General features: G+C 49.3%; 1 protein-coding gene across 10 annotated transcripts in view; it reads left to right on the forward strand.

Moving 5' to 3' along the window:
* LOC100514786 (ATP-binding cassette sub-family A member 13) overlaps positions 1 to 27,985 on the forward strand; it is a 348,431-nt gene that overhangs the window by 102,858 nt on the left and 217,588 nt on the right. For all 10 annotated transcript variants that reach the window (XM_021063898.1, XM_021063900.1, XM_021063901.1 and 7 more), the window contains 7 exons: positions 714 to 908; positions 2,314 to 2,478; positions 3,657 to 3,834; positions 7,122 to 7,261; positions 16,344 to 16,457; positions 20,130 to 20,220; positions 26,522 to 26,698. In XM_021063898.1, the coding sequence (XP_020919557.1) occupies positions 714 to 908; positions 2,314 to 2,478; positions 3,657 to 3,834; positions 7,122 to 7,261; positions 16,344 to 16,457; positions 20,130 to 20,220; positions 26,522 to 26,698 (1,060 nt within the window). The remainder of the gene's footprint in view (positions 1 to 713; positions 909 to 2,313; positions 2,479 to 3,656; positions 3,835 to 7,121; positions 7,262 to 16,343; positions 16,458 to 20,129; positions 20,221 to 26,521; positions 26,699 to 27,985) is intronic.

Genomic DNA, 27,985 nt, shown 5'->3' on the forward strand with positions numbered 1-27,985 from the left:
GATAACAATAAAAAATGCAAACTGATAAACTGAAAGCAAAGGCGAAGCTGAATGTCAGCAGGAAAAGACAAAGCAGCGTCTGAGAGCATCTGGGCGAGGGCAGGGCCCTGGCCTCGTGCTGCTCCTGAGTTGAGTCATCAAATTGCTGATTGCTTCAAAGTCAGAGCATTATGTGTGCACTTTGGAAACCTTTCCATTCAAAACGCTTGAAATAGAACAGAGGTTTGGGACCCATCCCTCTACAGGTAGATCCTCAGCCTTTGGGGAAAATGGGCTTTTAAGGGACTCAGGGCTGGGGGAGCACTGAGTCTGGGGGTGCCTATCTCAGGTGTATTCACATCCAACCATGTTTCTCCACAGGGATAGAGCAGGTGACATCTAGGCGGATGAGGGGGCAGAGTGGCTTCAGGACAGTTTTGGGGGTTCAGGAAAAGGGTAGATTTGCCCTCCCAGCCCAGTTTTCTTCATGTCCCCCCCCCCCCCGTTACTCACACAGCCACAAGTGGCTGATGTCAGAATTCCTGGTTTCAGACTTATTGTTCTGTTCATATGTATGTTTATGTCTTTTCCAAAGTCAAAATTGCTACCATCTATATGAAGCTTCTAATTCGAGTGTAAGTCGTTAAGGTAGCAGCAAGGACAGCCTCTATAAAACGTCATTATGGGAGTTCCCATCGTGGCTCCGAGGGTGAGGCCGTCATGCTTTGAATCAGGTTCTCCAGAGCGCCCTGACGGTGGCCCTGTCTGGAAGCTGCGACCAGGACAGTCTCCGCCTCCTGCTCGAGCTTCCTGAGGATGGAAAGTCTGAGTCTGCAACGAAGGAGCTGTGCGGCCTGCCCGGGGCCACAGTGTACTCCCTGGTCGTGCTGATGGCTCGGAACCTGGACCCGCGGAATTTCATTTACAAAGTAAGAGGGGCACGGCTGCAGGGCCTGCCTCGGGCGGCTTGCTGTCTGGAGAGCTCTTAGGGCCTGTGTAGATGGGTTAAGGGCAGCGGGGGCTCGGGCGCAGACACGGGCAGCCTTGACCAATCTCTGAGCCTCCTGTGCACTGCCTCTGGGCGGGGGCTCGGAATGAAGGGGTGTTCAGGAGACTTCCCGGGGGTCCTTGGAGTCAGGCCCATCAGGACGCAGCACTGGTCAACACGCTCGAGGGGAAGGACCAGCGGTCAAAATCACGGCCATGGCCAGTGGCCGGATCCCCTTGCTGGGGTTTATCTGGGGAGGCTGCCCCTCTGAGTCAGAGCTGCTCCCACCCCTGCCGGGCCGTGACCTTCCTGCCCCCCGGTATGTCCTGGGGTGCAGCCTCTGTCCTGTGCGGGTGACATGCTCACCTCTGTCTGGGCCTGTCCAGAAGGTGTGCAGGTGGAGAGGAGCGCGGGGCAGCCCCGATCCCGTGTGAACCCGCTCGTTACCTCCTCGCGTGCCCTGCACACAGCGGGTGAGGACGGGAGGCCGGAGAATGGAAAGGTCCAGACGTGAGGTGGCGGGGAGCACAGCCGCCCCAGGGCAGCCCCCGGGGACCCCGCAGACGGCCCTCCTGCCTGCCTGCGCTCCCAGTGCTGCCTCTTCTGGAAGTGCCTCTTCAGGCCTCTGCTCCTTGACTCTTTATTTCCGTTTCCAGAAACTTCGCTTCAACCTGTAGGGACTGGAATCGCTCCACGTTTCTCCCCAGGGATAGAGCGGGCGACATCTGGACTGATGAGAGGGGGCAGGGTGGCTTCAGGACAGTTTGGGGGGTTTGGGAAAAGGGTAGATTTGGCCCCCCTCCTGAGTTACTTCAGGAATCCGGGGGGTGAATGCTGCCATTACACACACACACACACACACACACACACACTCGCTAATTTTCAGAACCGAGTACATTTTAAACCCCCAAGCAGGAGGGTAAACATTTCTTAAATGTCCCCATAATCTGCAAGGCCACCTCCGTGGTAGAATCAGTGTCTCCTGACACGCGGGGAAGCGGAAGTAGGTAAACGGAAGTTGTTTCACGCAGGCTTGTTTATTTGGACCCTCTTGTTAAATTTCCGCTCTGGGCACCCCGAAGATGGAAAGAAATATCTTGAAGGTGGTTTGAAGTTTCATAGCAGATCGCACGCATCGGCTGCTGACTTGGGTTCCAGCAGCCCTGGTGTGATTGCGTGCGCTCCAAAACCGGAGATGTGTGCGCCCAGAAAGAGGACTTTTCTGTAGCGCGACAGAGATGCCCCCAGGTTCAAGAGGGAGTAAAATCAGATAGTGCTGTTCACTCTCTTTGATGCTGGGAGGTATCGGTCCAGCTCAGGGTCTCCTGTTGTGTTTCCCTCTGAAGACCCTGCTCCCTTCGGAGGCCCGTGGCCTGCTCAGCTCCCTGCTGCATGTCATCTCCAGGCTCAGCCGCCTGCTTCCTAAGGCCAGCTATGTCCTCGGACACCTTCCCGAGTTCCTTCAGGCACTGAAGGTCACCGCCTTGCTGGACGTGCCTGACTTTGAACAGGTGAGTGATCCGTCTGGGCCCTAGGGAGAGGCTCAGGTCTGCTGGGTCTTCGTAGGTGCTCCTTTGCCTTGGTTTCCCTTCCGAGTCTAAAATCTGCATTAGATGACAAAGCATAGTGGCTCTGAAGGCACTAGCATGACAAGGAGCAGCCCCGATGACTCAGGCTCAGTGGACACACATCCTTCCAGGTGAAGGTTGGAGTGCCTGTGTTTCCCGTGAAGCCGGAAATCACCAAATTGATTATCGGCTCAAATGAGATGAACTTCATTCCAAAAGTACCTTGCTTTTAAAAACCTTAGTACACTTATTTGCATATAAATAATTGGCTTGCAGATCTTTTGCTGCAAATACAAGCACAGCGTTGAGTGAGGTGAGTAGCCTGATGTTAATTTTTGCTTGGACTTTCTCTGCCTGGAACAGAGTTGATGGGAGGGGGGCTTATGTGGGGCCCGGTGTGGAGGTGGGGGTACGGGCTGAGGGGCAAAGTGCAGCATCCTCGGGGCTGCCTCGGAGGCGAGATAGTGCTGTGTTCAGGGTGTGTTCATCAGCTAAGGGGTAATTTGATAGCCGTCAGTATCCAGGAAGTTTGTCTGAGAGGCACATCTTCAGGCTATTAATTAGCCCGAGTCAGTGGTATTTTATTAAATTTATTAATAATTTTTTTGGGGTCTTATTTGGGCTGCACCCATGGCATATGGAATTTCTAGGGGTCGAATCGGAGCTGCAGCTGCCGGCCTGCACCACAGCTCATGGCAACATCAGATCCTTAACCCACTGAGCAAGGCCAGGGCTCGAAACCAAGTCCTCATGAATACTGGTCGGGTTTGTTACTGCAGAGCCACCATGGGAACTCCCTATGGTTTAATGATTTTCACTAGACAAAGAACAAAGATTTGCTCGTGTGTGTGTGTGTGTGTGTGTGTGTGTGTGTGTGTGTGAGAGAGAGAGAGAGAGAGAGAGAGAGAGAGGTTTTTTCCTTTAGCCTCGTAGACCAGAAAAAACCATCACAGTGGCGCACGTGGCGTTTCAAGGACAGAACACGCTAAAGCCGAGATTCTGTACCTTTGACCTGTTGCAGATCTTCTGTTCGGTCGGGGAAGGGAGCACACTTTCAGAAGAGTGTAAGGGAACGTCTGAAGCCACGGCTTACGTGCAGGTTATTTTTCTCATGTTCTCAGGCTTCGTACAGTGATCAGGCCCGAAGCTCAGCCTTTGGTACTTTCCAGTCTTTGATGAAGATGGTTTGCAAGGAGCAAGCATCTTTCTTTAGCCGCTCGGACACGTTTATGAATTTGCCTCGAGTTGATGAACTCTTAGAAGATGACAAAGAAAAATTCAACATTCCTGAAGATTCAAGTAAGAAAATAGTCATCCTCGTTTGTTTAATTTGCATTTCGATGATTAGCTCTGCTTTATACAAATGTCTTGTCTGTGTAGGAAGGGGGTACATACTTGCAAACAGTTTCTGCCTCCACTGTCTAAACTTTATCCTTCTTTTGTTGATGAGGTCATCAGAGGCTGCTATGGCAGGTGGCTTTGCAAGACCCCGGCCCCCTGGAGCACAGGCTGATTCTCTCAGCTGTGACCTGGTCTTAAATTCTAACGCACCTGAGGCCCCGGCCCTTCAGGGACCCCTGGCTGGCCAGCGGGTCCAGGCCTGGAGATCAGGAGCGCCATTTTGGTCCTTGCAAAATGGCTGTCTCTCACGTGGCCAGGAGAACTGTGTGTGGCCCTGTGCAAATTTGCCTTCTATGAAGCTCACTAGCAAATGACATCAGACTCAACAGTGCTTTCCAGCCCCCATTTTAAGTGGGTGCATTTTAATTAGAAAGACAAACTAAACATACTGGTAAGGGTTGGGATGAAGACAACCCCATCAAGTTGTGATTTTATCGCGCTGAATTGTGTTCATATCCTGAGCAACATGGAAACGGCGATGCCCACCTCATAAGGTGGGTACGAGGCATCAGGCGGATGCCTTGTACCAACTGCGATGCCATAGTCGCGTCCTCGTGTATTCACTGCTCCTCTGTGCGGCACAGCAAGTCACCACATACCTAGTGGTTCAGGACAAGCCCTGTTTGTCATCTCATAGTCTCTGGAGGCCAGAATCTGAGCACTGATGGGCCGGACCCTCCCAGGGCTGCACAAGGCTGCAGTTAAGGTGTTGGCTCACCCGAGGTGGTTGGTGGTAAAATTCTGGTCCTTGCAGCTGTAGAGCCCACAGAGGCTGCATCTTCAAGGGCAACAATGCATCTCTTTGAGTCCGAGGCTTTGTCTCTTTGCAGGGTTTACCTGGTGGCTCAGCAGGATAACCCCCTTTTGATGAACTCCAAGCCAGAATTCTGGCATCTGTCTATATATGGCTGTATAGACACACCTAGCCCTGGGTGTGTCTGCACCACAAGGCATGGAACCCTCTTAGAATGTGCCTACTACACACACGATGCATCTCTATGTACTTGTGTCTGGGATGGACAGAGGTGTTGGTGGGACCAGGAAGAAAAGACGGTGGGAGTATGTGGAGGAGAAGGTGCAGGATGAGGAGCCAGATAACAGCATCCTCGCAGCTGCCATAAGGACAGCGGGTGGCACGTTCATCAGCTGGTGGATCATGTGGGTCTCGCCGTCAGACAGAACACGATCGAATTTGGCAGAGTAGATACACATTAGGGCTGGTAACGTGTAATACTTGTATTATCTCCTTTCCTAACCCCATTTCCTCTTTTTTTTTGCACATGAGCTTCTTGAGGATTATTAATTTGTTCATTAAATCCAGTCATCCAGTCATTCATCCATCGATCCAACCGTCCATCTCTCCATCCTCCCGTCTTTCCATCTGTGGATGCGTCCAACCAGACGTCCATTCGTCCACTGACCCTTCAGTCTTTCCACCCCCTGATCCGTCCACCCGCCCGTCTGGCTGTTCAGCCTGCACTGAGGACCAGTCTTTCTTGGTCCTTTCATCCATTTATTTCAAATGAGTGCCACACTAACCATAGACAATATTAGTTCCCTTGTTTTTCAGATGATGTGATAGAGGCTCAGAGAAGGTTCAGTGACTTGCCCAAGTTCACACAGCTCACAAGTGGCTGATGTTAGGATTCCTGGTTTCAGATTTATTGTTCTGTTTATATGTATGTTTATGTCTTTTCCAAAGTCAAAATTGCTGCCATCTATATGAAGCTTCTAATTCAAGTGTAAGTTGTTAAGGTATCAGCAAGGACAGCCTCTATAAAAAGTCATTATGGGAGTTCCCATCATGGCTCAGAGGCTTAAGAACCCAAGTAGTGTCCATGAGGATGCAGGTTCGATCTCTGGCCTCACTCAGTTGGTTAAGGATCTGGCGTTGCTGTGAGCTGTGATGTAGGTTGCAGACACGGCTCAGATGCTGTGTTTCTGTGGCTCTGGTGTAGGCTGGCAGCTGCAGCTGCGATTCAACCCCTAGCCTGGGAATTCCCACGTGCCGCACTGCAGCCCTAAAAAGACACACACACAAAGTCATTATGTAGTCATGCTCTTAATTTATATCTTACAGAATTATTTCTATCAATTTTAAAAGAACTTGTTTTTCTTTTCACATGGGGAATTTAGGAATGTGGACCTCATAATGAAAATTGTCACAGCAGTAATTTTCATATCTGGGGGTTCTGAATCATTAGTATTTTCATTTTAAATGTTCTCTTCAGGAGTAAAAGAACCAGTTATACTGCAGTATTTGTCACCAGCTTATATTTTATTGCTAATCATTGTGGCAGTGAAGGCCCTGCCTTCATTAGGTGCCTATTGGTTGAGTCCAGTAAACTTCCCACTGAAAGCAGCCAACCCACACCACGTCAGTGATGAGGGCAGCCTAAGGAATGGAGTGTTTGAGTGAAAACAAGGCAATTAACCTATCAAAAGCACTAAGGGGAGTGCAGTAGTTCGCTGTGGGCACAGCAGAGAGATCTGTAGCAATTTATAAAGTTAACTGCATAAGAAAAGCCTAATTTTGGTCTCAATACTGTGACGATTGAAATGAAGACATTTTAGATTAAAAACCAGATGTATCCTTTTTTAGTAACGTTTTCCTTTTCAAGTGTCTGTGTCATTATTTAGTATTGCTGATAAATTAGATGAAGAATGTGAAGGTCATGCTTTTCTTCCTTTCGAATTGTTGGAGGGAACATGGTATCTTAAAGTTTTGAGATAAGACCTGTAAAGACAAGGACAAGAAAAATTATTTCTAAAAAAAAGGAGTTCCCATTGTGGTTCAGTGGTTTAAGAACCCTGTGTAGTGTCCATGAGGTTGATGGTTTGATCCCTGATTTTGCTCAGTGGGTTAAGGATCCAGCATTGCCGCAGGCTGCGGGGTGGGTCGCAGATGTGGCTCAGATCTGGTGTTGATGTGGCTGTGGCTGTGGCTGCAGCTTTGATTCCACTCCTGGCCCTGGAACTTCCATATACCACAGATGTGGCCATAAAAAGAAAAAAAAAATTATTTCTGAACTTACTGCCCAAATTCAGAATCGAATCATGAAAAAAAAATATGTAAACCTCTCACTGCAAAGAGAGGCATTGTGGATATATTAAAAAATTCCCCTATTAACCTGGGCTTCCCATATTGTGAGTAACACTTTCTTTTTTTTTTTAAATTGTGACAGCACCGTTTTGCTTGAAGCTCTATCAGGAAATTCTTCGTTCTCCAAATGGTGCTTTGGTGTGGTCCTTCCTAAAGCCTGTATTACATGGAAAAATACTGTACACACCAAACACTCAGGACATAAATAAGGTCATTCAAAAGGTAAGTTTGAATGAATGAGGGCGTTAGAGATGCAGTGCACGGGAGGCAGTCTTCTAAAATATTTAGCATGATTATTATACAGATCAGATTACACAGCTTTTTATGTTGATTACAATTCATTTCGCCCTGTTGTGTTTTTTTTATTTTAATTTTTTTTCCTATTCCTCTTGCTGTTAAACTTGGATGTGCGGAGTCATTCTCCCAGGGGACAGTTTGGGGGCAGAAGGTGTTCTCAGGAGTAACTAAGGCAGAGAGGACCATTAGACAAGAGAAGGGCTGTTTCAGGTGGTTCCAGGACAGCCTGGAGCACAATCGCTCATCTGTTTTGCTTGGTGCGTCTGGTGGTGAAGGAAGAGTCAGTCCCGCTGTATCTGTGGTCCGGGTCAGGCAGTGACATCGTCCAAGTTGATGGTGGGGCTTTGTTGGCCTCATCCTGTGGCGGGTGGGCTTGGGGAGGAGGCCAGGAGAACGTCCCTGGAGGAATCTGGACGTGGCAGGGCTCTGGTTGTTTTCCCTTTTTCAGGCTGTCTCAAACCCTTTTGCTTCAGGGTTTCTTAATATTGATATTTGCACTTGAAAGGATGGTGCTGTGTTTTCCCGGCTCTTGTTTCCTTGTCTGATGGTGGCTCACGTGCCTGGGGGCACCTTGGAAGGACGTCAGGGGACATGAGGATGATCCACTCCTACTGGTCAAACCCCGAGGAGGAGATGCTGGATTCCTTAACGCCAAACTTCCAAGCTGCCAATCGTACTGACGACTCAAAAGCTAAAAATTTGGTGGTGATGCCTGGGCCTCTGAGCAGCCGAGTGATTGTTGGTCAAAGCCGCTCTTGGAGGCTCATGCTTCCTGCCCTCGTAGTTGCTGAATGACCGCCATGTCCCGCCCGTGACTTAGCTGAGAACCTGTGTTTGCTGCAGTTTGCTCTTAATGTGCTGAGCAATTTCTGTTTTTATCTTGCAAGTGTCTGTTCCAGAGGGGCATTTACCAAAAGTCTGGACTCACAGTGCAATGACATATGCCAGGAGCTGGTTCCTTGGGGACTACTCTTCAGAGAGGCCTGGAGCCAAAGCCACATTCAGATAACCTCAGTGCATTAAGCTTTTTGTTGTTGTTCTTTTTAGGACTTCACCTGCGGCATGTGGACGTGCCTGCCCAGGCTAGGGGTCAAGTTGGAGCAGCAGCTGCAGGCCTGCACCACCGGATCTGAGCGACATCTGCTACCTACACGGTAGCTTTCAGCAACACTGGATCCTTAATCCACTGAGCAAGCCAGGGGTCAAACTCACATTCTCATGGACACTGCGTTGGGTTCTTAACCCGCTGAGCCACAACGGGAACTCTGCATTAAACTTTTAAGAGCTGTGGATATTTTAGAAATTTTATAGAGAATGGCTCTATATCATAGCTTTCTTTTTTCCTTTTTTTTTTTTTTTTTTTTTTTTTTGGTCTTTTTGCCTTTTCTAGGGCCGCTCCCAGGCTAGGGGTCTGATCGGAGCTGTAACCACCGGCCAGAGCCACAGCAACGCAGGATCCGAGCCGCATATGCAACCTACACCACAGCTCACGGCAATGCCGGATCCTTAACCCACTGAGCAAGGCCAGGGATTGAACCCAAAACCTCATGGTTCCTAGTTGGATTCGTTAACAACTGCGCCATGATGGGAACTCCCATAGCTTTATTTTCAATTCAAATTTAAAAAATAGGCCGTGGATTTATTTTTATTATATAGTATTATACATTAATATCGTTGGTAATAGATGCTATAATATATCCTGTGCTATAGTCTGTAATACAGCAATTAGCGTGCCAGTGTCTGCTTTCAAAGAGTACACTCTGTGGTGGGGAAAGAGAAGACAAACACCCGGAGAAATATTTTAGAAATAATATGATGAGAGCTTCGCTTAGTGTGTCAAGGCGCTGGAGGTGAGCAGCTCGTCCTGGCAAGAAGGATTTGGGAAAACACGTGGAGGAGAGGATGTGTAGGCCTCCACCAGGAGGAGGTGTGGGCTGCGAACATGCTGCGTGCATTCTGAGAGTGATGAAACTTTAGTTTCTTTTTCTTTTTCTTTTTAAATTCTTAGGGTGCCACCTATGGCATATGGAGGTTCCCAGGCTAGAGGTCGAATCAGGGCTACAGCTGAGTCCTAAGCCACAGCCACAGCAACGCCAGATCCGAGCCCATCTGTGACCTATGCCACAGCTTGCAGTGATGCCGGATCCTTCACCCAATGAGCAAGGCCAGGAATCGAACCCACATTCTTACAGAGACTCTTTCGGGTTCTTACCCCGCTGAGCCACAGCAGGAACTCCCAGATTGCTTTCTTAATTTGAATGATTTCCCTAAAAGTTGACCGAAGTGTACTTCCACTTTCCTTTGGTCACTAGACACCTTCTTTGTCAGGAACCACTGGCATCTTTTTTGATGCTGACAGTGGTTTGCTCGGGAGTTACTGAAGCAGCTATGAGGCGTGCCTGTCGACGTGGGGGTCTGCTAATTTGCACCAAAGAGCGATTTTCTCGAGACATAGGATGGCCTGTGGCTGGCAGCCAGCAAGCTGTAGGTGTGGCCGGTGTGGGACACAGTCCCAGTTCTCCCTTTGGTCCTACTTTCTGTAAATAGGGCTCTTTGCTGGGCACCTGGGCCAAAGAGGGAGAGCCAAGCAGGGCCCTGCCTCTCTCCCACCTGGTGATGTGGTCCCCCGTGCCACCTGCAGAGCCGTCCTGCGGATGAGGTGTGAGAGCCTTGGCATCCTTGCCTCAAGCGCCCCAAAGCCCAGGGCTGGTTCCTGGGACCGCTTTCTTCTTCCAACTCCACATCCTAATAGTTTTGTTTTGTTTTGTTAAATATCAACCTGGTTCTAAAACTGTAGCTTTGGTATTTTAAGTGGTTTTGATCCACCTAAGAAATTTTGCTGCCTTTTCTTCCCAGCTCTTTTCATGGCACGTGCATTTTTGCTGTTTCCTGAGCACAGTGTCCACAGGGTTATATCCTCACCTGTCAGTCAGGGTCCAATCGGAAGAAATGATGGGGAAATTTTATTTTGAAGAATTGCGTCATAACAGGATATTTGGGTAATGGGGCTGGTTAGTGATGTAAAGAGAATGCTCAAGGATGCACCGCCCCCCCAGGGCTGGGGAAGGGGCATCCGAGGAAGGAACACACCAGAAGCGGCCTCTCCAACCAGGGATGGGATCCCGATAGCAGTGGGAAGAACCAACTGGATGGCAAAAGTCACCCAGGAGCCTCCCTGGAGGCGCTTCTGGGGGAATCTGCCCTCTGGGTGGCAGGAGACTGCCCTCTTGGTGACTCTCTAAGAAGCTGCAACAGGGGAGGTTGTCTGTTGGGGGAGGGGTCCTCCGTGGGGGAGTCACCTGTGGGGGTGATGCCACGTCCGCAGCAGCCCCTGGGAAAATACAGTGTGGGATGTTGGAGAAAGAGCCTGGAAAGGCTCTCTGTGCTGTGGGCCTGTGCAGCCAGAGCCTTGAAGCCAGGGGCTGAATCTAGGGGAACCTGCTGGGGGCAGCACAGTGAGATCAGGAGGAGAACTTCCCGTCCTCCTACCCTGCAGGGTCCCTCCGGTTCTCTCTACTGGCAAAGTTTGACATAGAGCATAGAGCCAGCCACCGAAGGGCCCAGCTCCATCCTTGCAGAACAGGCCACGGGAGGTGACTCTGGTATCAGGACATGATAACTGTCAAGGCTTGTGTGTGCAGGTCGGAAAAAGAATTTTCCAGATTCAGAGCAAGGTGAAGAAAAGACAAGTGTACTGAGGCAAGAGACACTGTTAACGCAGCAGGCCGACTTCCTGATGATCACGGAGAGCTCCAGCACATGGTCCTGTCTGTTTTTATAGCCCAAGGACAGAGGAGAGATTTTACCATACACCTGCTGGCCTGCTGATTGGCTGGGAAAAGAGGGGTCTTATGATACACTTGCTGATTGGTTGGGTGAGGAGTGGGCCCACATGCCTTTCCTACTAGGGAGCAGGAAGGAGTAGGCCAGGCTGCTCTGGATGAAGAGGGGACACTACAATGAGATGGGTGCAGTGGCGATACGGGTCTGGTAATTTTTATCTTGGCCAGTGGCTTTGAGGTCTATCTCCTTGGCGAGGCCTTGAGGTCCCACGATAACTTGATAAAGGGCCAGCCAGTGCTAAGTGGGTTTCTTCATTTTAGAGAAATAGGACCCAAGGTTTAAAGGGTTCCCGCATGGCTCATCAGCATTTAAATGAAGTCTTAACTCAGCAAGTATGTATTGAGGAGAGGTAGAAGGAATGATACAGGAGAGGAATAGCCCTGACACTGCCGGGAGCTCTGGGACACACCCCTGCCTCATGCCTATGAAAGGAGCTAGCAGGTGCCACACTCACTCTGCAGATGAACCTTAGAGGTTAGTAAGCTTGTTAGGATCTCTCAACAGCTGGCAGTGATGATGTTTGAACCCAGGTTTGTGCAGCTCCAAGGCCAGTGCTTAATTTATTTCCATTACGCCTCACCGTATTCCCCAAGTTGGAATTCACATGTGAGCAGAACTCAGCTTCTGCCTTTGAAGGAACTTGCCGTGGGGGGAAGGGGCTGCAGATCCCGGGGACAGAACAGAGGGAGGACTGCTTCCTGCAGGAGGAGCAGCCTCGGGCTTTGAAATTGGAATGTTAGCTGATGATGGGAGGGTTTGTTGCTGATGTAAGGGGTTCTGACAGGTTGTGAGGCCAGGGAGGAGGCAGATGAAGGGTTTTACACCTGCTCATGGTCCTGGCAGTCATGTCAGCAGTTTCTTATTTTTTTCTTTTTAGGGTCACATCTGTGGCATATGGAAGGAGCTGGAGCTGCCAGCCTACACCACAGCCACAGCAACACCAAATCTGAGCAACACCTGCTACCTACACCACAGCTTATGGCAATGCTGGATCCTTAACCCACTGAGCAAGGCCAGGGATCGAACCCACATCCTCACGGGACACTAGTTGGGTTCTTGACTTGCTGATCCACAGTGGGAATGCCCCATGTCAGCAGTTTCAAATGCAGATTGAAGCACCATATACTGGGCACTTGCTTCTGCTAGGTTCAAGGAACTGTCCTGGGTACTTTCCCCAAACCTCTTAGGAGAACTGGGTGGGGTGGTGTTATTAGACCCATTTTACAGATTAAGTAAAGTGTAGACTCGTGAGGTTTACATTCTCAAGTATATTAGATGGTCCATGGAAGCATATGTTCTAACCCACCCTTAGTGGGCTCCGCAGCAGGGTTCTTTTCATCGGGCCGTATTTACAGTGTTAGGTTATCCCATAGAAGGAGCTGTACCCTATGGTTCCTTTACGGCTGTCAGTCGGGAATTCTGGGTTCCTAATCAAACCCTTTCTGTGGTTGAGTGGCTTGGAGTGTCAGTGCCTGCTGTTCACCCATCCTCAGTGCTCTGCCTGCCTTCAAAGGGGCACCTTTGGGATGAGGAGAATGAATCACCCAGGTTCAAGATGGGCAGAGGCTGTCGCTGTTTTTACCATTGAGTGGACCCAGAGCCTGAGGATTAAGTAACTTGAATGGAAATGACAATGCTTTGCTCTCTGCCACTTGTCGAAGATGAAGATCTCAGCGAGCTGGGAGCTGCCCGGGACCGGAGTCTGAATAAATCCAGCACGGGCTGGAGGCACTTGCACCTGCACTCAGGACTGTTTCTGCGCACAGAGCAGTGCGCCGGGGATCGCCAGGACCTGGGGGCAGGCGGGACCGTCCCCGGAAGCCCTGCAGAGGGGATGGGATTATAGCAATCCACTTTGTGACTGCAGGCATTTGATCTGTGATCTGAAAGCAGGTCCTTAGTGGTTCAGCCCAGAGCGAGCCTCTCGGATGGGTGAAAACGTGCAGCACGAAACATCAAAATGCAGCAAAGGTGCCCAGAGAGGAAGTGATTACATTTGTGAAGAGACTTGTTTGGTATAATCCTAGTAAAGCAGCAGTTCCCTAGAACGCAGTGTCAGACAGTCTATGACAGTACTCGTTCTGTGACTCTAGGTGACACGCAGCCCTGAGACGGAAGCTGCCCCTGCAGGGACCTTGGGTGTCTGTGCACTGATCCTGCTGTCCTCAGGTCCATTAGGTTCACAGCCAGGAGACGGCAGGCCCAGGACAGACAGACAACAGCATTCAACCACTGGAAGAGACGAGCGCCACTGCCAGGCCACCCTGCACTCAAGGTGCCGAGAGCTGAGGCAGCTGGCTCGGGGTCTCTCCACCGGCCTTGGCCCGCTGGGACTCAGACTCATGTGTTTTGACTCAGAACCCCTCTTGGATGCCTCTAGATCAGTCAGTCCTCGCCGAAGTCCTCGGAAAGGTGGTGTCAGAATTCCCTTGCCTCTCAGAAGTGGTGTCTACACAGAGAGGTGCTGGGAGGGCGAGGAGTGAGTGGGCGCAGCTCTCACCAGGCCTCCCTGTCCTCCTCTTCCTCTCTGAGTCGGCTCATAAGAGATCCTTTCCTCTGGTGACAGGGGCTGTATTGTCCCAAATTTTCAGTATTTAATCATTAAAAAGGCCCATTTGAAAATGAGCAAAGAATATACACGAAGTGTTCACAGGGAAGGAAAAACCTGCGAGGGGTCTTAAACGTGTGGAAAGATGCTCAAACTTATTTATAGTAAGAACAATGTAACCCCCAAGTGAGACAGCATATCAGAGTGACAGAGGCCCCCAGACTGACGACACACTCCGTTGGTGCAGGTGCAGGACACAGGCGATCTCAGACACAGATGCGCACGTGTCACAATGAGTGACCTCGTTGGCACAGTGTTCATGAGGTCATGTTGAAAATGTATATTCACACGTGAAAACAAGGACGTTTCTGTGTCATTGTTTATAAGCCCAGGGGTGGGGAAACAAGCTCTCCATCAGTAGGGGGCTGGGTAAATCAACGTTGGCACATTTATGAAAGGAACACACGCAGCTTACTAAGAAGGATGATTTAGATATAGGCTGGTCTCCAAGATCTCCTGTTAAGTGTATTTCAGGCAAGGTGTGGAAAAATGTGGGGCGTCTTAGTGAAGAAAAGCAGGTCACAAGCCCATGCACCTGTGCTTGAAGGTGTGGACATTTCAGGGAGGTGTACAAGGAGCTGACTGCAGTGCACCCCACGGATCTAGAACGGGGTGCCTGGGGAGCAGTGTAGAGAGGGAGAGGGCCTTTTCATGGGGCCCTTCGAACAGTTGGAACTTGGTCCAGGGAGCGAGAGATGCATGTAGGATGTAGCATCCTGGGAAGTCTTTGCATCCTGCCGTCTCCCACATGTCAGCCTAGAAATCGGCCAAGCATCGGACGTGTGCCTCGTCCACCTCGCTGTCCATTCTAGTCCTCCCCTTGTTCTGGAAAGGTCAGTCCAAGGTCGCTTTGTTTCTGGACCACAAAGGGACCTTCTCTTTTCCTGATCCTGTTGAGATTCAGAGGAGGGACCACTTTGGCAAGAACTGCGTCATGAGGAAGGGGCTCTTCCCTCCCTGGTTCTGGCCTTCCTTTTTCTAAAAAATCCTTTATTTTATCTTCTATGAAAATCCCTACCTGCTTCCTTTTTAAATTTTCTAGTTCCTCTGCCTCATTCCCCTCAGTAGCCGTAAGCCAATGGTCTGAATGTTAAGGAGAGAGATAGAAGAATGAGTGCAGCAGAAAAAACGCTGTGACCGAGTCACCTTTCTCTTTCTTTCTTTTTTTCTTAAGCGAAAATGAACTCTTAAGTAAGAGAGGTTAGGGCATTTTCTAAAATCAGCAGTTATTAGGTGGCATATGGGTGAAAACAAAACCCAAGCACTTTCTCCCTGTGAGATGAAAGTGACAGCACGACTCGAAGGAAGCGTCGTGCCCGCTTCCTGTTGAGACGCTGAGCTCTGAGCCTCGTCATCGTCCTGTAATCTTTTTTTCCTTTCTTTCTTTTTCTTTTTACAGTTACACCTGTGGCATGTGGAAGTTCCTGGGCTAGGGGTTGAATCAGAGCTGCAGCTGAGGCCTGTGCCACAGCCACAGCAACACTGGATCCAAGACACATCTGCAAACGATGCCACAGCTTTCGGCAATGTCAGATCCTGCACCCATGGAGAGAGGCCAGGGATCGAACCCGCATCCTGACAGATACTAGTCGGATTCATCTCTGTTGCGCCACAGCGGGAAGTCCTGTCTTCTGTTCCTTAACATCGTGTCTGTCCTCTCGCGAGTGCTCAGCGCCAGGAGCCACTTCTTTCTTACGTGAGAACTTTGCTTGTACTCTGTCCTCCCTCCCTTCCCGTTGTTGTCTTTTAGTGATAGAGTCTGAAGTCCTGCAGATTATCGTAACATCAACAGTCATCAAAAGCATAGTAAGCACTTGGTGCTTTTACTTTTATTGTAACTTTTCTATGGTTTTCATAATTTTTTTCTTTCGAGAGTTATTGTTGGCATTTGGGTTACATGTAGAACCTTGCTCACTGTTACTTAAAATTCATTCTCTGTTGGAATGGTTTCATGACTCATCATCATTTCAATATTCTCATATTGATTTAGCCTTTGCTCAGGTGACTTTAACTTTTTTCGGGAGGATTCATAGGTCATTTCTTTCTCCTCGGGCATCTGAAGACACTTTCTCTGGTCCTCACCTTTGCTCGGTAGCTTAGCCGGACATAGGAATTCTTGGTTTACGTTATGTCACCTTAAAAATCTGTAGCTTCTGCATTTTCTGCTGAGCTTTAATTTTGCAGAGAAACTATTTAAAACTACAATAACTGTTGTTCCTTCTTCAGAGGCTTCTTGTGTACTCCCTAATGCCTATATATTTATTCTTTTAATTAGAATAGCATTTTTTACAAAGAATGTTAGCATTAGTCTCTTTTCGACAATTTTTCCTATGTAAGAAATGTTCATTGCACCAGCATTCACAATAGCCAAGACATGGAAACAACCTAAATGTCCATCGACCTCTGATTTGACCTCTAGCCCCGGAACTTCCATGTGCAGCAAGTGTGGCTGTTAAGAAAAAAAAGAAAAGAAAAAAAAAAAAAAAAAAGGGGAAGAATCTTCCTAATGCAACATGGCCAAACTAGAGACATATCCAAATATGCTTTATTTTGCAGGCAAATTATACTTTTGATTTTGTGGACAAGCTGAAGACTTTATCAGAAACACTGCTGAACATGTCCAGCGATTTTCAGAGCAGTGGAACCAGCCAGATGCTGAACCAGCTGCAGGTGAGTGGTGGCGCCTTTGACCCCCGAGCCTGGGGAAGCACATGCTCAGATACATCTGCAAAATCAGAGGGTCCTTTAGAAGGTTCCACAGAGCCACCGCTCGTGGTTTTCCCAGCTGACTAGTAATATTGAGGTAGAATTGGATACATGTGAAAACATGTTATAAATGATCCATTGTTTTGCCCATGCAACATGTTGCAATTATGAGGATTGAATTGATGACTTAATTAATATTTATTTGTGCTTTAAATTCCATACGAACTTAATGCTTTTAGGGGTGGAGTGCAGACTTTTCAACAGTGGGTCTATTAAAATAATCAATTATCATCCCCTAATATTCTGTACGGACAAAATAATATATTCTGAAGTATGCGGGCTGTGATGTAGATGGGCCAACCGTTAACTACGTAAGAACCTTTTATTACCTAACTCACCTGAGGTCTGATAGCAGGAGGAAGTACACCTACGTTTTTATTCTCGTTTGGCGTATTTCCTCCTCACCAGACAGCATGTTCAGTGTGGTTCCGAACATGGACTCTGAGCCATGGAGTCTGGGATGGTCTGTTTTGATTCCCAGCCCTGCCCACTTCTGCTGTGTGATCTTGAGCTGGTCACTGAACTTCTCTGTGCCTTGGATTTCTCACCTGTGATGTAAGGAAATAGCAGTTATGAGCTATAAGGTAAATTACGTAAAGTACTTGCAATAGTGTGCGGTACATAGGAAATGCTTCTATGCCTGGATCCTCCCAAAAGCAGATGCCGAGATGAGATGACATATGTGAGACTTTTAACAGGGAAAGAAAGAGCTCTTAGAGCAGAGGAGGAAGGAGGCTGGGAGCTGGGTCCTCAGTAAGGCTGGTCTGGCTCAGGGGGATGGGGGACTCGGGAGGCTGGGTGGAAACCCCTAAATGGCCCTGCATCTAATGAACGCCTTGTCATCCTTGATGTCAGTTCTTAGTGGTTGGGGGGGGGGGGTCCTCTGTCCCAGGATCCCTGTGGCTCTTTGGAGTCACCTAGGTGGTGCTCACGGGCTAAGAGCAGCCCTGGAGGTGTGGCCTCTGGACAGACTGAGATGGATTTCAGAGCACTCAGTGGCCTTTAGACTGTTCCTGGAACTGGAAGTCTGGGCCACTCCTTCTCATGCTGTGGTACTCTTCTTCTTTGGGTTGTTTGCTCGGGAGTTAATCTGCTGATCCGGGGGTCAGGAGACACTTTCTGTAATGAATCAGACGGTAAATAGTTCAAGCTTTGATATGGGCTCTGCTGCAACTACAGATGATGACATACAATATAATAGGCAGAAATTGAGGCTACAAGATCGTATGAGAACCTAACAGAATCAGGTGGTTTGTGGGGGCAGGAATAAATGAGGAGTTTGGGACTAACAGATAAACACTACTATATATAAAATAGGTGAACAGTAAAGACCTGCTGTATAGCATGTGGAACTATACTGAATATCTCATGGTAACCTATAATGAGAAAGAATCTGAAAAAGAATATATATATATAAAAGTCACTTTGCTATATACCTGATGCCAACACAATATTGTAAATCAGCCACACCTCAATCAAAGAAAATCAGGTGGAGAGTTCCCTGGTGGCTCAGCAGGTTCAGGATCCAGCATTCTCACTGCTGTGGCTTGGGTTGCTGCTGTGCTGAGGGTTTGATCCCTGACCTGGGAACTTCTACATGCTGTGGGTGTGGCCAAAGAAAAGAAATCAGGTGGCTTCATGGAGAAGTCCTCAGTTTAGCTGAATCCTATTGACTAAGTAGTCAAGTTAGACATTTAAGCCACTTAGCCAACCACTGGAAGAACTTTTTATCTCAGAGGATGAAATGTGGTGAGTTGCTGTATTTCTTAGCATCGGGCTTGTGTTCCAGAAAGTAGTAGCATCCTTGAACTTGCAGTAGTGGAGTTCCAGGCCTGCTCTGCCCCCAGAGGCCGAGGTCAGTGTTTTCCTGATGCTGTAACGCAGACTTCATTTCTCCTTCAGTTAAAGCATCTTTTCATGGAGATGCTGCTGAGATTAAATGACGAATACATATAACGTACCTTAATGATGTCTGGCAAATAGCTAATGCCCAGTGAAAGGAGGTAAATAAGATTTTTGAAAAGGCACGCGCCGAGCTTTTGTCGTGAAGTCCTGTCCTTTGTAGGCAGGAGTCGGTACAGTGACCGCACAGGAGGCGAAGGCGAGAATGAAGGCGTGATGCAGAAGGCGCACGTTGTTTGAAAAGTCCCCATCAGAGGGTCCCAGGTTTCAGAGTTGTGGTCACACAAAGTCAGGTGAACACATAAAGATTCTCTGGGGACTGACACGTCCCCCAATGAGTCCCCCGCCCCCTCTTCCTGCTTCCTGTGCTTAATCCTGGCATCTGCCTCACTGCACGGGTATTTTTCGCTCTCAGCGAGCTGTTGGCTGTTGTAACATTGTAAGTTCATGGCAGCACAGCTCAAGCGTGTGGGTGCCAGCTGCAAATTCAAAGTGTCATCAGGTTGATGACAGTCATCTTGGAGAACCTTCCCGAGTCAAACCTTTGACAAATGGGGCAGAGGTGGAACCATCAACAGTGACAGAAGAGTGAGACAGATGACGATATAGAAGGTGCTTTCGAAGATGAGGCTTTGAGGAGCGAAGGTTTACAAGAGGGTTGGGGAAAATGCTGAAACCTTTTTTACTGCTATTGTAACAGTGACTCCCTCTTAATAACCGGCCCGTGGACAAGGTGTATAAAGGATTTATGTAAAAGATCGCTGTGCCGTCCTATTGGAAAGTGTTGTCAGAAAATCAATACTCGATTCATTCTTTGTTTTTTTTTAATTTCATTTTCCCACTGTACAGCAAGGGGATCAAGTTATCCTTACATGTATACATTACATTTACATTTTTCCCCCACCCTTTGTTCTGCTGCAACATGAGTATCTAGACAAAGTTCTCAATGCTATTCAGCAGGATCTCCTTGTAAATCTATTCTAAGTTGTATCTGATAAGCCCAAGCTCCCGATCCCTCCCACTCCCTCCCTCTCCCATCAGGCAGCCACAAGTCTGTTTCCAAGTCCATGATTTTCTTTTCTGTGGAGATGTTCATTTGTGCTGGATATTAGATTCCAGTTATAAGTGATATCATATGGTATTTGTCTTTGTCTTTCTGGCTCGTTTCACCCATTATGAGATTCTCTAGTTCCATCCATGTTGCTGCAAATGGCATTATGTCAATCTTTTTTATGGCTGAGTAGTATTCCATTGTGTATATGTACCACGTCTTCTGAATCCAATCATCTGTTGATGGACATTTGGGTTGTTTCCATGTCCTGGCTATTGTGAATAGGGCTGCAATGAATATGCGGGTGCATGTGTCTCTTTTAAGTAGAGTTTTGTCCGGATATACATTCTTTGTTTTCAGTAGCAGTGCATAATTATTACCTAAGCTCTTTTCAATATTAGTGCCTATTTACAGTTGTAACCTAAACTGTTTACTTTTGTTTCTCAAGGCAAAGTCCTAAGCAAATGTTGTTATTTACCTGGAAGTTTTAGAGCCTCTCTGAGGGTGATTGACTTCCTGTGCCTTTTCCCTGTGTTAGGAAACTCGGCATAAACCTAGTTAAGTATTACTCAATAAGAGGAATGGTGAGGTTATTTTTATTAAATGATGTTATTTCCCTTTAGGAAGCCCTGAAAAACAAATTTGTAAGAAGATTTGTAGAAAGCCAGCTGCACGTCAGTATAGACAAGTTGACTGAAAACCTTCAAAAACTTGGTAAGTGGGCGGGCCCTGTGGTTGGTCCACTCGCCCAATCAGCTCCCACTCGGGTCCCGCCTCTGGCCTTAAAGTTTCTGGGTGACGGTGACAACTCACTGGTTCCTCATCTGTGAAATGAAGGCTTGAAATAAACATATTCCAGAGTTTGTTCATAACTGACATTTTCTGATTTGCTCATTCAGGGCCTGAATAGTAAGGAAGTTAGTTAAAAAGGAGGGCTTCTGGGAGTTCCCGTAGTGGCTCAGTAGGCTAAGAACCTGACAGTGTCCGTGAGGACGTGGGTTTGATCCCTGACCTCACTCAGTGGGTTAAGGATCCAGCCTGGCTGTGAGCTGTGGTGTAGGTCACAGATGTGGCTTGGATCTGGTGTTGCTGTGGCTGTGGCTTAGGCTGGCAGCTGTAGCTCTGATTTGACCCCTAGCCTGGGAACTTCCATATGCTGTAGGTGCGGCCATAAAGAGAAGAAAAAAAGGAAAGAAAAAGAAGGAAGGCTTTTGATATAAATACAAGAATTGTGAGTTACAGCAAAAGCTTGGGAGTTGCTATCATTGAGTTCACAGTCAGTTGAAAGCAGGTACATTGATTTGAAAATGTGACGCTTAGATAAAAATTTCATCAATCGGCAAACATGTATGTCATGTCTGTAGTTTATTAGTCCGTGAGTTCATTTAGATATTCAATACTTGTTTTTTGAACCACTCAGGGAGAGTCAGGCCTGAGCAAGGATCTGGAGACCCTGGGCCCCTGTGCAGCGGTTTGCCAGGTGTGCCCCAGAGCTGCTCCCAGGGGCCTGCCCAGCCAGATGGCCCCAGGGAAGAAAGAAAGACTTCCCGGAGGGAGGGGAGGGTGTCAGGCTGTCTGAGGTCCCTGGCACCTGGCACTCTGCTGGTGCCCAGGAAGGCACACAAGGGTGAATGGAGGGTAAGGGGTTATATTAGGGCTATACTTCCCTTTTACGAAAAAAACTTCTTTTTTTTTTTTTGGTGAATTACTCCTTTAGAAAGTTTAGCAGTATTTTAAAATCAACGTGACTGCCTTGAATCATGTTTTTAAGTTAAAGAAAGCACATTTTAAAAACGCAGTGGTTCTGGAAAGCGCATCCTCCCGGAGCTCCGCCGTGAGCTGGGTCGGAGGTTTCTGTCCCGTTCCAGAGGCTCTTGTTAGCCTGCATCTCCCGCCCCTGCTGTCGCCATGGGGGTGCAGGGGCCAAGTCTTCCTCCAGCGCCTTGCCAAGAACCCACACGGCACCCTCGAGATGCCCGTTTTCTTTCCTAAGCCCCTGGTTAAGGAGTGAACTCCCCGCGCCCCCTGCTTCCTTCGCCAGCTCCCTACTCCTGGCCTCTGGAGACTGGGCCAAAGTGACTACTCGAAGGTACATCAGTGCAGTTCCTGGAAAGGTTTACCCCGTCGTGGTCTTGTTTTCATTTTTTGACGTTTTTTATTTTTATTTTTCATATTTTTTCATCATGGCGGGTTTACAGTGTTCTGTCAGTTTCCTCCTGTAGAGTGTGTTGCCCGTGCACGTATGGGTTCATCGGAAGTGGTTACACATGGTTCCCAGTGCTCCACGGCAGGGTCTCCTTGCCCATTAGTTGTTAACGTTTAAAACTGTCTGTTGTAGAAACAATGGAAAATACATATAAGCCAGACAAAAAAAAAAGCTGGCCTACAGTCTCATCCTCAGAGATAGCTCTCGAAAAAGCCTTGGGGTAATTTTTCAGAAGGAATTCTATGGCTTATATGAACACAGGTGCAGGTACTTTTGTGAAAATGATCGCACTTGTCCGTGTCATTTTGTAACCTGTTCACACAAGTGGGCTCCACTGCAAGGATTCCTCATGGCCATCAAAACTGACTCTGTTACTTGGCCTTGGCCCCCTTCCCAGTGTCACATATTCCAAACAACAAATGATGAGCCGTACAAAAATGCCCCAGGTTGCCCCATCCTGTAAAACTGACATTTTCTGAGTCTCTGTCCAAAACAAGAAAACAAAAATCCGAAACACCCAGAGCCCCAAGGAGTGAGCAGTGCACTTCTTGGCCTCCTGTTCTCTAGTCGTCGTGCTTAGTTTCATCAGGAGGAACTCGGTTAAGGTAACTGGTTGGCGCCCAGCTCTCCTCTTCAGCAGCTGTGATAGGACAACAGGAAGCGCGCAGTTAACACCCACAGCCCGGAGGGCCTACAGAAAGCTTACTGCACAGAACAATTCCACGGGTGCCTTGCTTTCTTCATGCTGCAGATGAGGAAACAGAAACTGACAGACCAGGTGACTTTCCAGGGTCAACATGGACTCACAGTAGAGCTACTGCCGGGACAAAGCTCTGTCTTGTCCCCTTTGCTGCCACCGTTGCCCGGCTTCCCTGGGCAGTTACAGCAGGGGGACAGTGTCACCCCCCTCTGCCCTGGAGCTGGGTTACCCCAGCCCGTGTCTCTCTCAGGTCTTGGCTTTTGATGGCTCTGCTATTGCGCACATGGGCACAAGCTCAGCCTCACGCCCCCACTATTTCGGAAACAGCGAATGAATCCTGTCTCAGCCACTGCCCACCGTATGGACACCAAGCCTCACCGAGGCTTTTCATAGCAGCGGTGACGACACCTGATACCTTGGTGCTTGCTGGCCGGGTGCCAGGGACACAGGATCACAGAATAAAACGATGCGTTGCCCAGACTTTTGCTTCAGCACCTGGGGGGACATAATTCTGTCCTAAAGCAGACGAGGAACAGACGAGTAGAATATAACATTTTCATGGGAAAAATTAGCTTTCACACTCTTTCGGGGGCCCTGTCTTCCCTCCACCCTCCGTCCTCCTGTGCGGGGGTCCATGGTGGGAACCCTGGGCATGGCGAGCTCGGCCCTCACAGGTGAGCACTGCACCCTGGAGAGGCCAGCGGGGCCGACTCAGAAAGGAGCTGCAATCTGGGACAAGGACGTAGGTGAGAAATTGGACGAGGGAAATTAACACCTGCTGGCCTCAGCCAGTCCAGGCCAGTTGTCCAGACCCTGCCAACTGGGTCTCTATCATAGCTCTCTGATTAGGTGGCAGGACAATGGCAGCAGATTCCGCCAGTGCCGCTGATGGAAATTGATCACGTGTAATGTGTTCATAGCTGTGACACGTTAACTGAGTGCCTGTCCCGCGCGAGACGCGGCCAGTGCCTGGTTTATGGGACCCTTTCATTTACTCTTTAGAAACAGACCCCAGGGGAGATTATTACCATCCCGATTCACAAAGAGGAAATCTAGGCTGCGGGTCACACATCACAGCTGCCCACCAGGGAGTGGTGTGCGGGGCGCTCCCTCCACTGACCCCTGACCACGAGACCCCTGGACTGTGCTCTGAAGGCAGAGATCCCGTGTCTCCGTCGCCAGGCTGCACGGGTCCTGCAGCGGGGGACACTTCTTCAACCAGGCATCCCATGACCTCGTCTAGCTGGCCCCGAGGAGCAGGTGCGGGGCAGCCCAGACCCCTGGCCACTCCAGGAACCTTCTCAGGAGACCTGCTGTGCCCCGCGGTGCTGTCTCCCCTGCTGCGTCCCCACTGAGGTCCAGTGGGGGACACCGGGCACACAGGGGAAGGGACCCGGACACTGCAGGTCCTTTTGGCTCCCCTTGGATCGTGCTGCCGACAGTCAAAGGACCGTTCCGGCTTGAGCCCTTGGAGGCTGCTGAGTGTGCAGCCAGATGGGAGATGTGAGCCCGTCCACCCGCTGTGTCCACCGAGGGCCTGGGTCTGAGCTGCTGCTTCTCCCGGAACCAGTGCATGGGCCTCAGTCTGACAGTCTCAGGGAACCAGCTTCTCCAGGGTCTGCAGATGTGAGTTAGGTGCTGGTCCTAGGAGCCTGTGTCATTTCATTGGCTGTCTGTTTACTAGTTACTGCATGGCTTCAAGTCTCTTTTTCTGCATGGTCTTTCCCTGAGAAGATGGCTACAAAATTTCTATTCTTTATAAAATACAGAGAGTAGAACCCAGGCTTGGAGACAGCCTCTCCCCATCCTGCAAGCAGGGACCTAAATCTTTGGGCTCCAGGGCTTGTACCTCTCTGGTGTGTTGGGAAGAACCGTATGACAGCAGTGATGCTCATATGACATTGATGTTTGCTCAACAGCAGCTTCACACGTTTCTACCCAATAAACCCAGGTCGGGGTAGGTTTCAGAGGATGGTTCCAGAGCCGGACAGCTTGTGTGTGAATCATGGTTTGGCAACTTGCTAGTTACTAGTTAAATCTTTGTGCCTCAGTCCTGTGCTTTAAGACGGATGTGCCCCTGGCTACAGAGACAGAGGGTTCAGTGGAGCTGAAGGTGAAGGCGTGTGCAGAGTAGTGCCTGGCACGGGCGACGCCCTCTTCTTCACTGCGGCTCTTTAGGAAAGCTCGGTTGGCAGAAATCTGCCCTCCAGATCCTCAGGCTGAGTCTCGGCCTGAGACCTGGCAATAGCAGAGTCACCCCCAGTGGTGGCAGAGAGCAAGCTGTGTACTGAGAGCCGGTGGGGACTCGGGGACCCCGTGGGAACGCTGCTCCAGGAGGGACCCTCAGGGTTTGTGGGGCAGAGAATGGACCTCATGATTTGAAAAGCAAAATGACACACAGCGTGTGCTCTGCTCCAGTGAAACGGAAGGGCCTGCAAGGCTGGCCGTCACTCACAGCTGTGAATCCTTTTTCAGACGACGGCCATTGTGCCTGCTTTCTCAGAAGCTGCCTTCTCTTTGTGATTTGATGTTTCCCAGACCGTCGAGGGTTCTGCTCAGTCTGATGGCTTTGGGGTTGGTGGGGCTAGTTGTCACCCATCTCTATACGGGTGCTTCTTGAGAGGAAGACGTGGCAGGGAGCTGATGTCCACCTGCTGTGTGAAGTCTCCACCACCAGGGGAATGGCCACTGATGCCTGACGCGGCCCCAGTTTTGTGCCTGGCTCTCTGTGTGTGTGTAAGCTTTGCTGATGTGCTTTCTTTTTTGTTCACTTCTTCTCAAATTGTTCCTGCATGACATCCTGAGCCAAAGCCTTTGCGCGGATCTCCTTAAAGAGTGAGATCTATGGGGGGGGGGCCCCTCACGTGTGTGACCCTGAGCTGTGAGCATCGCACGACTGGCCCATGGTCCCCACCCCCACATCCTGGGGATGCTGTGATGTGGGTGACTTGGGGGTGGGGGGTCTGAGGGCACCTTCTGCTGGAGCACTGTGGGCAGAGCCCCCAGAGGGACTCGGCTCCCCCACAGACTCGCTGGCACCTCCTGTGGTGGAATGGCTTTCCTTCTCCAGGCTGAGTTCTGGCTGCTCCCACACCGTCTGGCTCTGGGTCATGTGGTTTCCCAAGTCTGTCCCTCCTGGGCCCAGCGCCTTCCTCAAGCCAGGGTGACGTTCTCGAACCATCCTGGGTGTGTGTCCTGGAAAAGGACGTCTGAGGCTCCACTTCGCCCCGAGATGCTGCCAGCCTTCATCTCCTGCCCATTTCCATTTCCGAGGCACAGCCCGGACAACAGGGAAGGCGGGTTTCCTCAGTGTCACGGCTCCTTAAGGATCATTTGCACAAAATGTTATAAATGAGTGGCTTTCCCAGCAGCCCCGCTGCTTCCGTGCCGGTCTCTTTCTAGAACACCTGTCTCCTGGCTGGGACGCCACCTTTTCTTCTCTCTGTCCTGCGAGAGGTTCTTCCCTCCCGCTCAGACTCGCCCTCCGTTCTCATTCCCCGTCACCTGCTGTCCACTTCCCCGTGGGCGGTGACCTCACCCTCTGCAGTTTCGAGGCTTTCTCTCCATTTGCATGCAGATGTCAGCATTCCCGGGATTGTATATAAAAAGCGGAGTTTGTGCTCAGCAGCTAAGTAGCAGATTTTCTGTAGAACAAAATTCGACGCTCCTGAGTAATCTTCATGAAGAACTTGATGGGATAGCACGGGCTGTGCCCAGAGCAGACCTGCCCTATTCTTGCTTTACTCCCCCTAGCTTTTTTTTTTTTTTTTGTCTTTTTGCCTTTTCTAGGGCCACACCGGTGGCTTGTGGAGGTTCCCGAGCTAGGGGTTGAATCAGAGCTGTAGCCGCTGGCCTACACCACAGCCTTAGCAAGGTCAGATCCAAGCCACGTCTGAGACCTACAGCACAGCTCACAGCCACACCAGATCCTTAACCCACTGAGCAAGGTCAGGGATCGAACCTGCAACCTCATGGTTCCTAGTCAGATTCGTTAACCACTGCACCATGGCAGGAACTCCTACTCCCCCCAGCTTTGTGCCGTGGCAGCCTCGTAGCCAGTGAGGTTTATCCGAGGCGTGATTACTGCTAATTGTTTTACTCCCCTTTAGGAGGGAAGCTGGGCAGGATGTTCAGCCACACGAGTGCGGGACGTGTCCGTTCCCTGGGCCGTGTCCTGGTCAACCTCTCGTCCTGCGTGGTGCTCAACCGCTTCCAGGCCCTGGAGTCGGTGGCCACCCTGGAGTCTAAGGCACAGGAGCTCATGCGAAAGAACAGTTTCCTGGCCAGTAAGTATTCGGTGAAGAAATAGGCTCATTAAGGCACGGCTCAAAGGCTGTCACTTTGCGTCTTTCTCCCCAGACGTGTCTCATAATGGCTCAGAAAGAGAAGGAGTGCTTTCCAGGTAAAACAAATAAAGCAGAACTAATTGCCTTGAGTTGGTGAAAAGATGGGCCTCGTACATCATCCATGACCTTGTGCTCCTCATTAAATCTGTTTCACCAGTTTACACTAGTTTCCTAGATGGTGCTTAAATCTCACATGAGAAATTGTATTTCCCTTGTCCAAGCTGTATTCTTTGTTCCATCCATTTTATTTCCCTCTTGATATCTTGATATCCTTGGGGCCACAGAGAAGAGACGGTGGGCAGGTCAACTCTGCTGATTAATTGTTCACTTTTTCAACATAAATATTATGGATTCTTGGATTCCGATTGAATAAACAGGGAATTATTTTTTCTATTTTTTTTTTGTTTTTATATAATGATTTTTATTTTTTTCATTATAGCTGGTTTACAAAATAGGGAATTATTTTTATTCAGCTTTGCACTTGTTTGCTAAGGCTGCTGGCCAAAGCATCATGGACTGGGCAGCTTAAAAAGCAGACATTTATTTTCTCAGAAAGCTGGAGGCCGCAGACCTGCTCCTCTGAGGCCTCTCCCCTCTGGGCCTGTGGACGGCCGGCTTCTCCCTGCTCTTCCTCATCTTCCCTCTGCACGTGTCCATGTCCAGAGTTCCCCTTCCTGTAAGGACACAGGTCATACTGGACTGGGGCACATCCAGTGACCTCATTTTCACTTGGTTACTTCTGTAAATGCTCGCTCTCCAGGAGTTCCTGTTGTGGCTCAGCGGGTTAAGGACTCGACATAGTCCCTGGGACGTGGGTTTGATTCCTGGCCTCGCTCAGTGGGTTAAGGATCTGGTGTTGCTGCAAGAAGCCATGTAGATCGCAGATGTGGCTCTGATTTGACCGCTAGCCCGAGAACGTCCATATGCCACAGGCATGGCCCTAAAAGGAAAGAAAAAGAAAAGAAAAAGGAAAGAAAAAGAAAAGAAAAAGAAAGGCTCAATCTCCAAATAAAAGTACTAGGTGACTTCAACATACGAATTTTGGGAGGACAGAATTCAAACCCACGAGGGGCTTTATAGATGAAATTCAAAGAATGCATGTGTCTGAACACAGAATGCAAAGGCCTCAGGTCCTAGGGACACTGTAACCCCAGAGAGGGAGATCCTGCTGACGTGGGCTATTTGAACAGCCTTGAGTAATTTTTCAAGTCCTGCAAGCATGCAAAA

This window comes from Sus scrofa, chromosome 9 (genome assembly GCF_000003025.6).
Source record: "Sus scrofa isolate TJ Tabasco breed Duroc chromosome 9, Sscrofa11.1, whole genome shotgun sequence".
In the NCBI taxonomy this organism is placed as follows: domain Eukaryota; kingdom Metazoa; phylum Chordata; class Mammalia; order Artiodactyla; family Suidae; genus Sus; species Sus scrofa.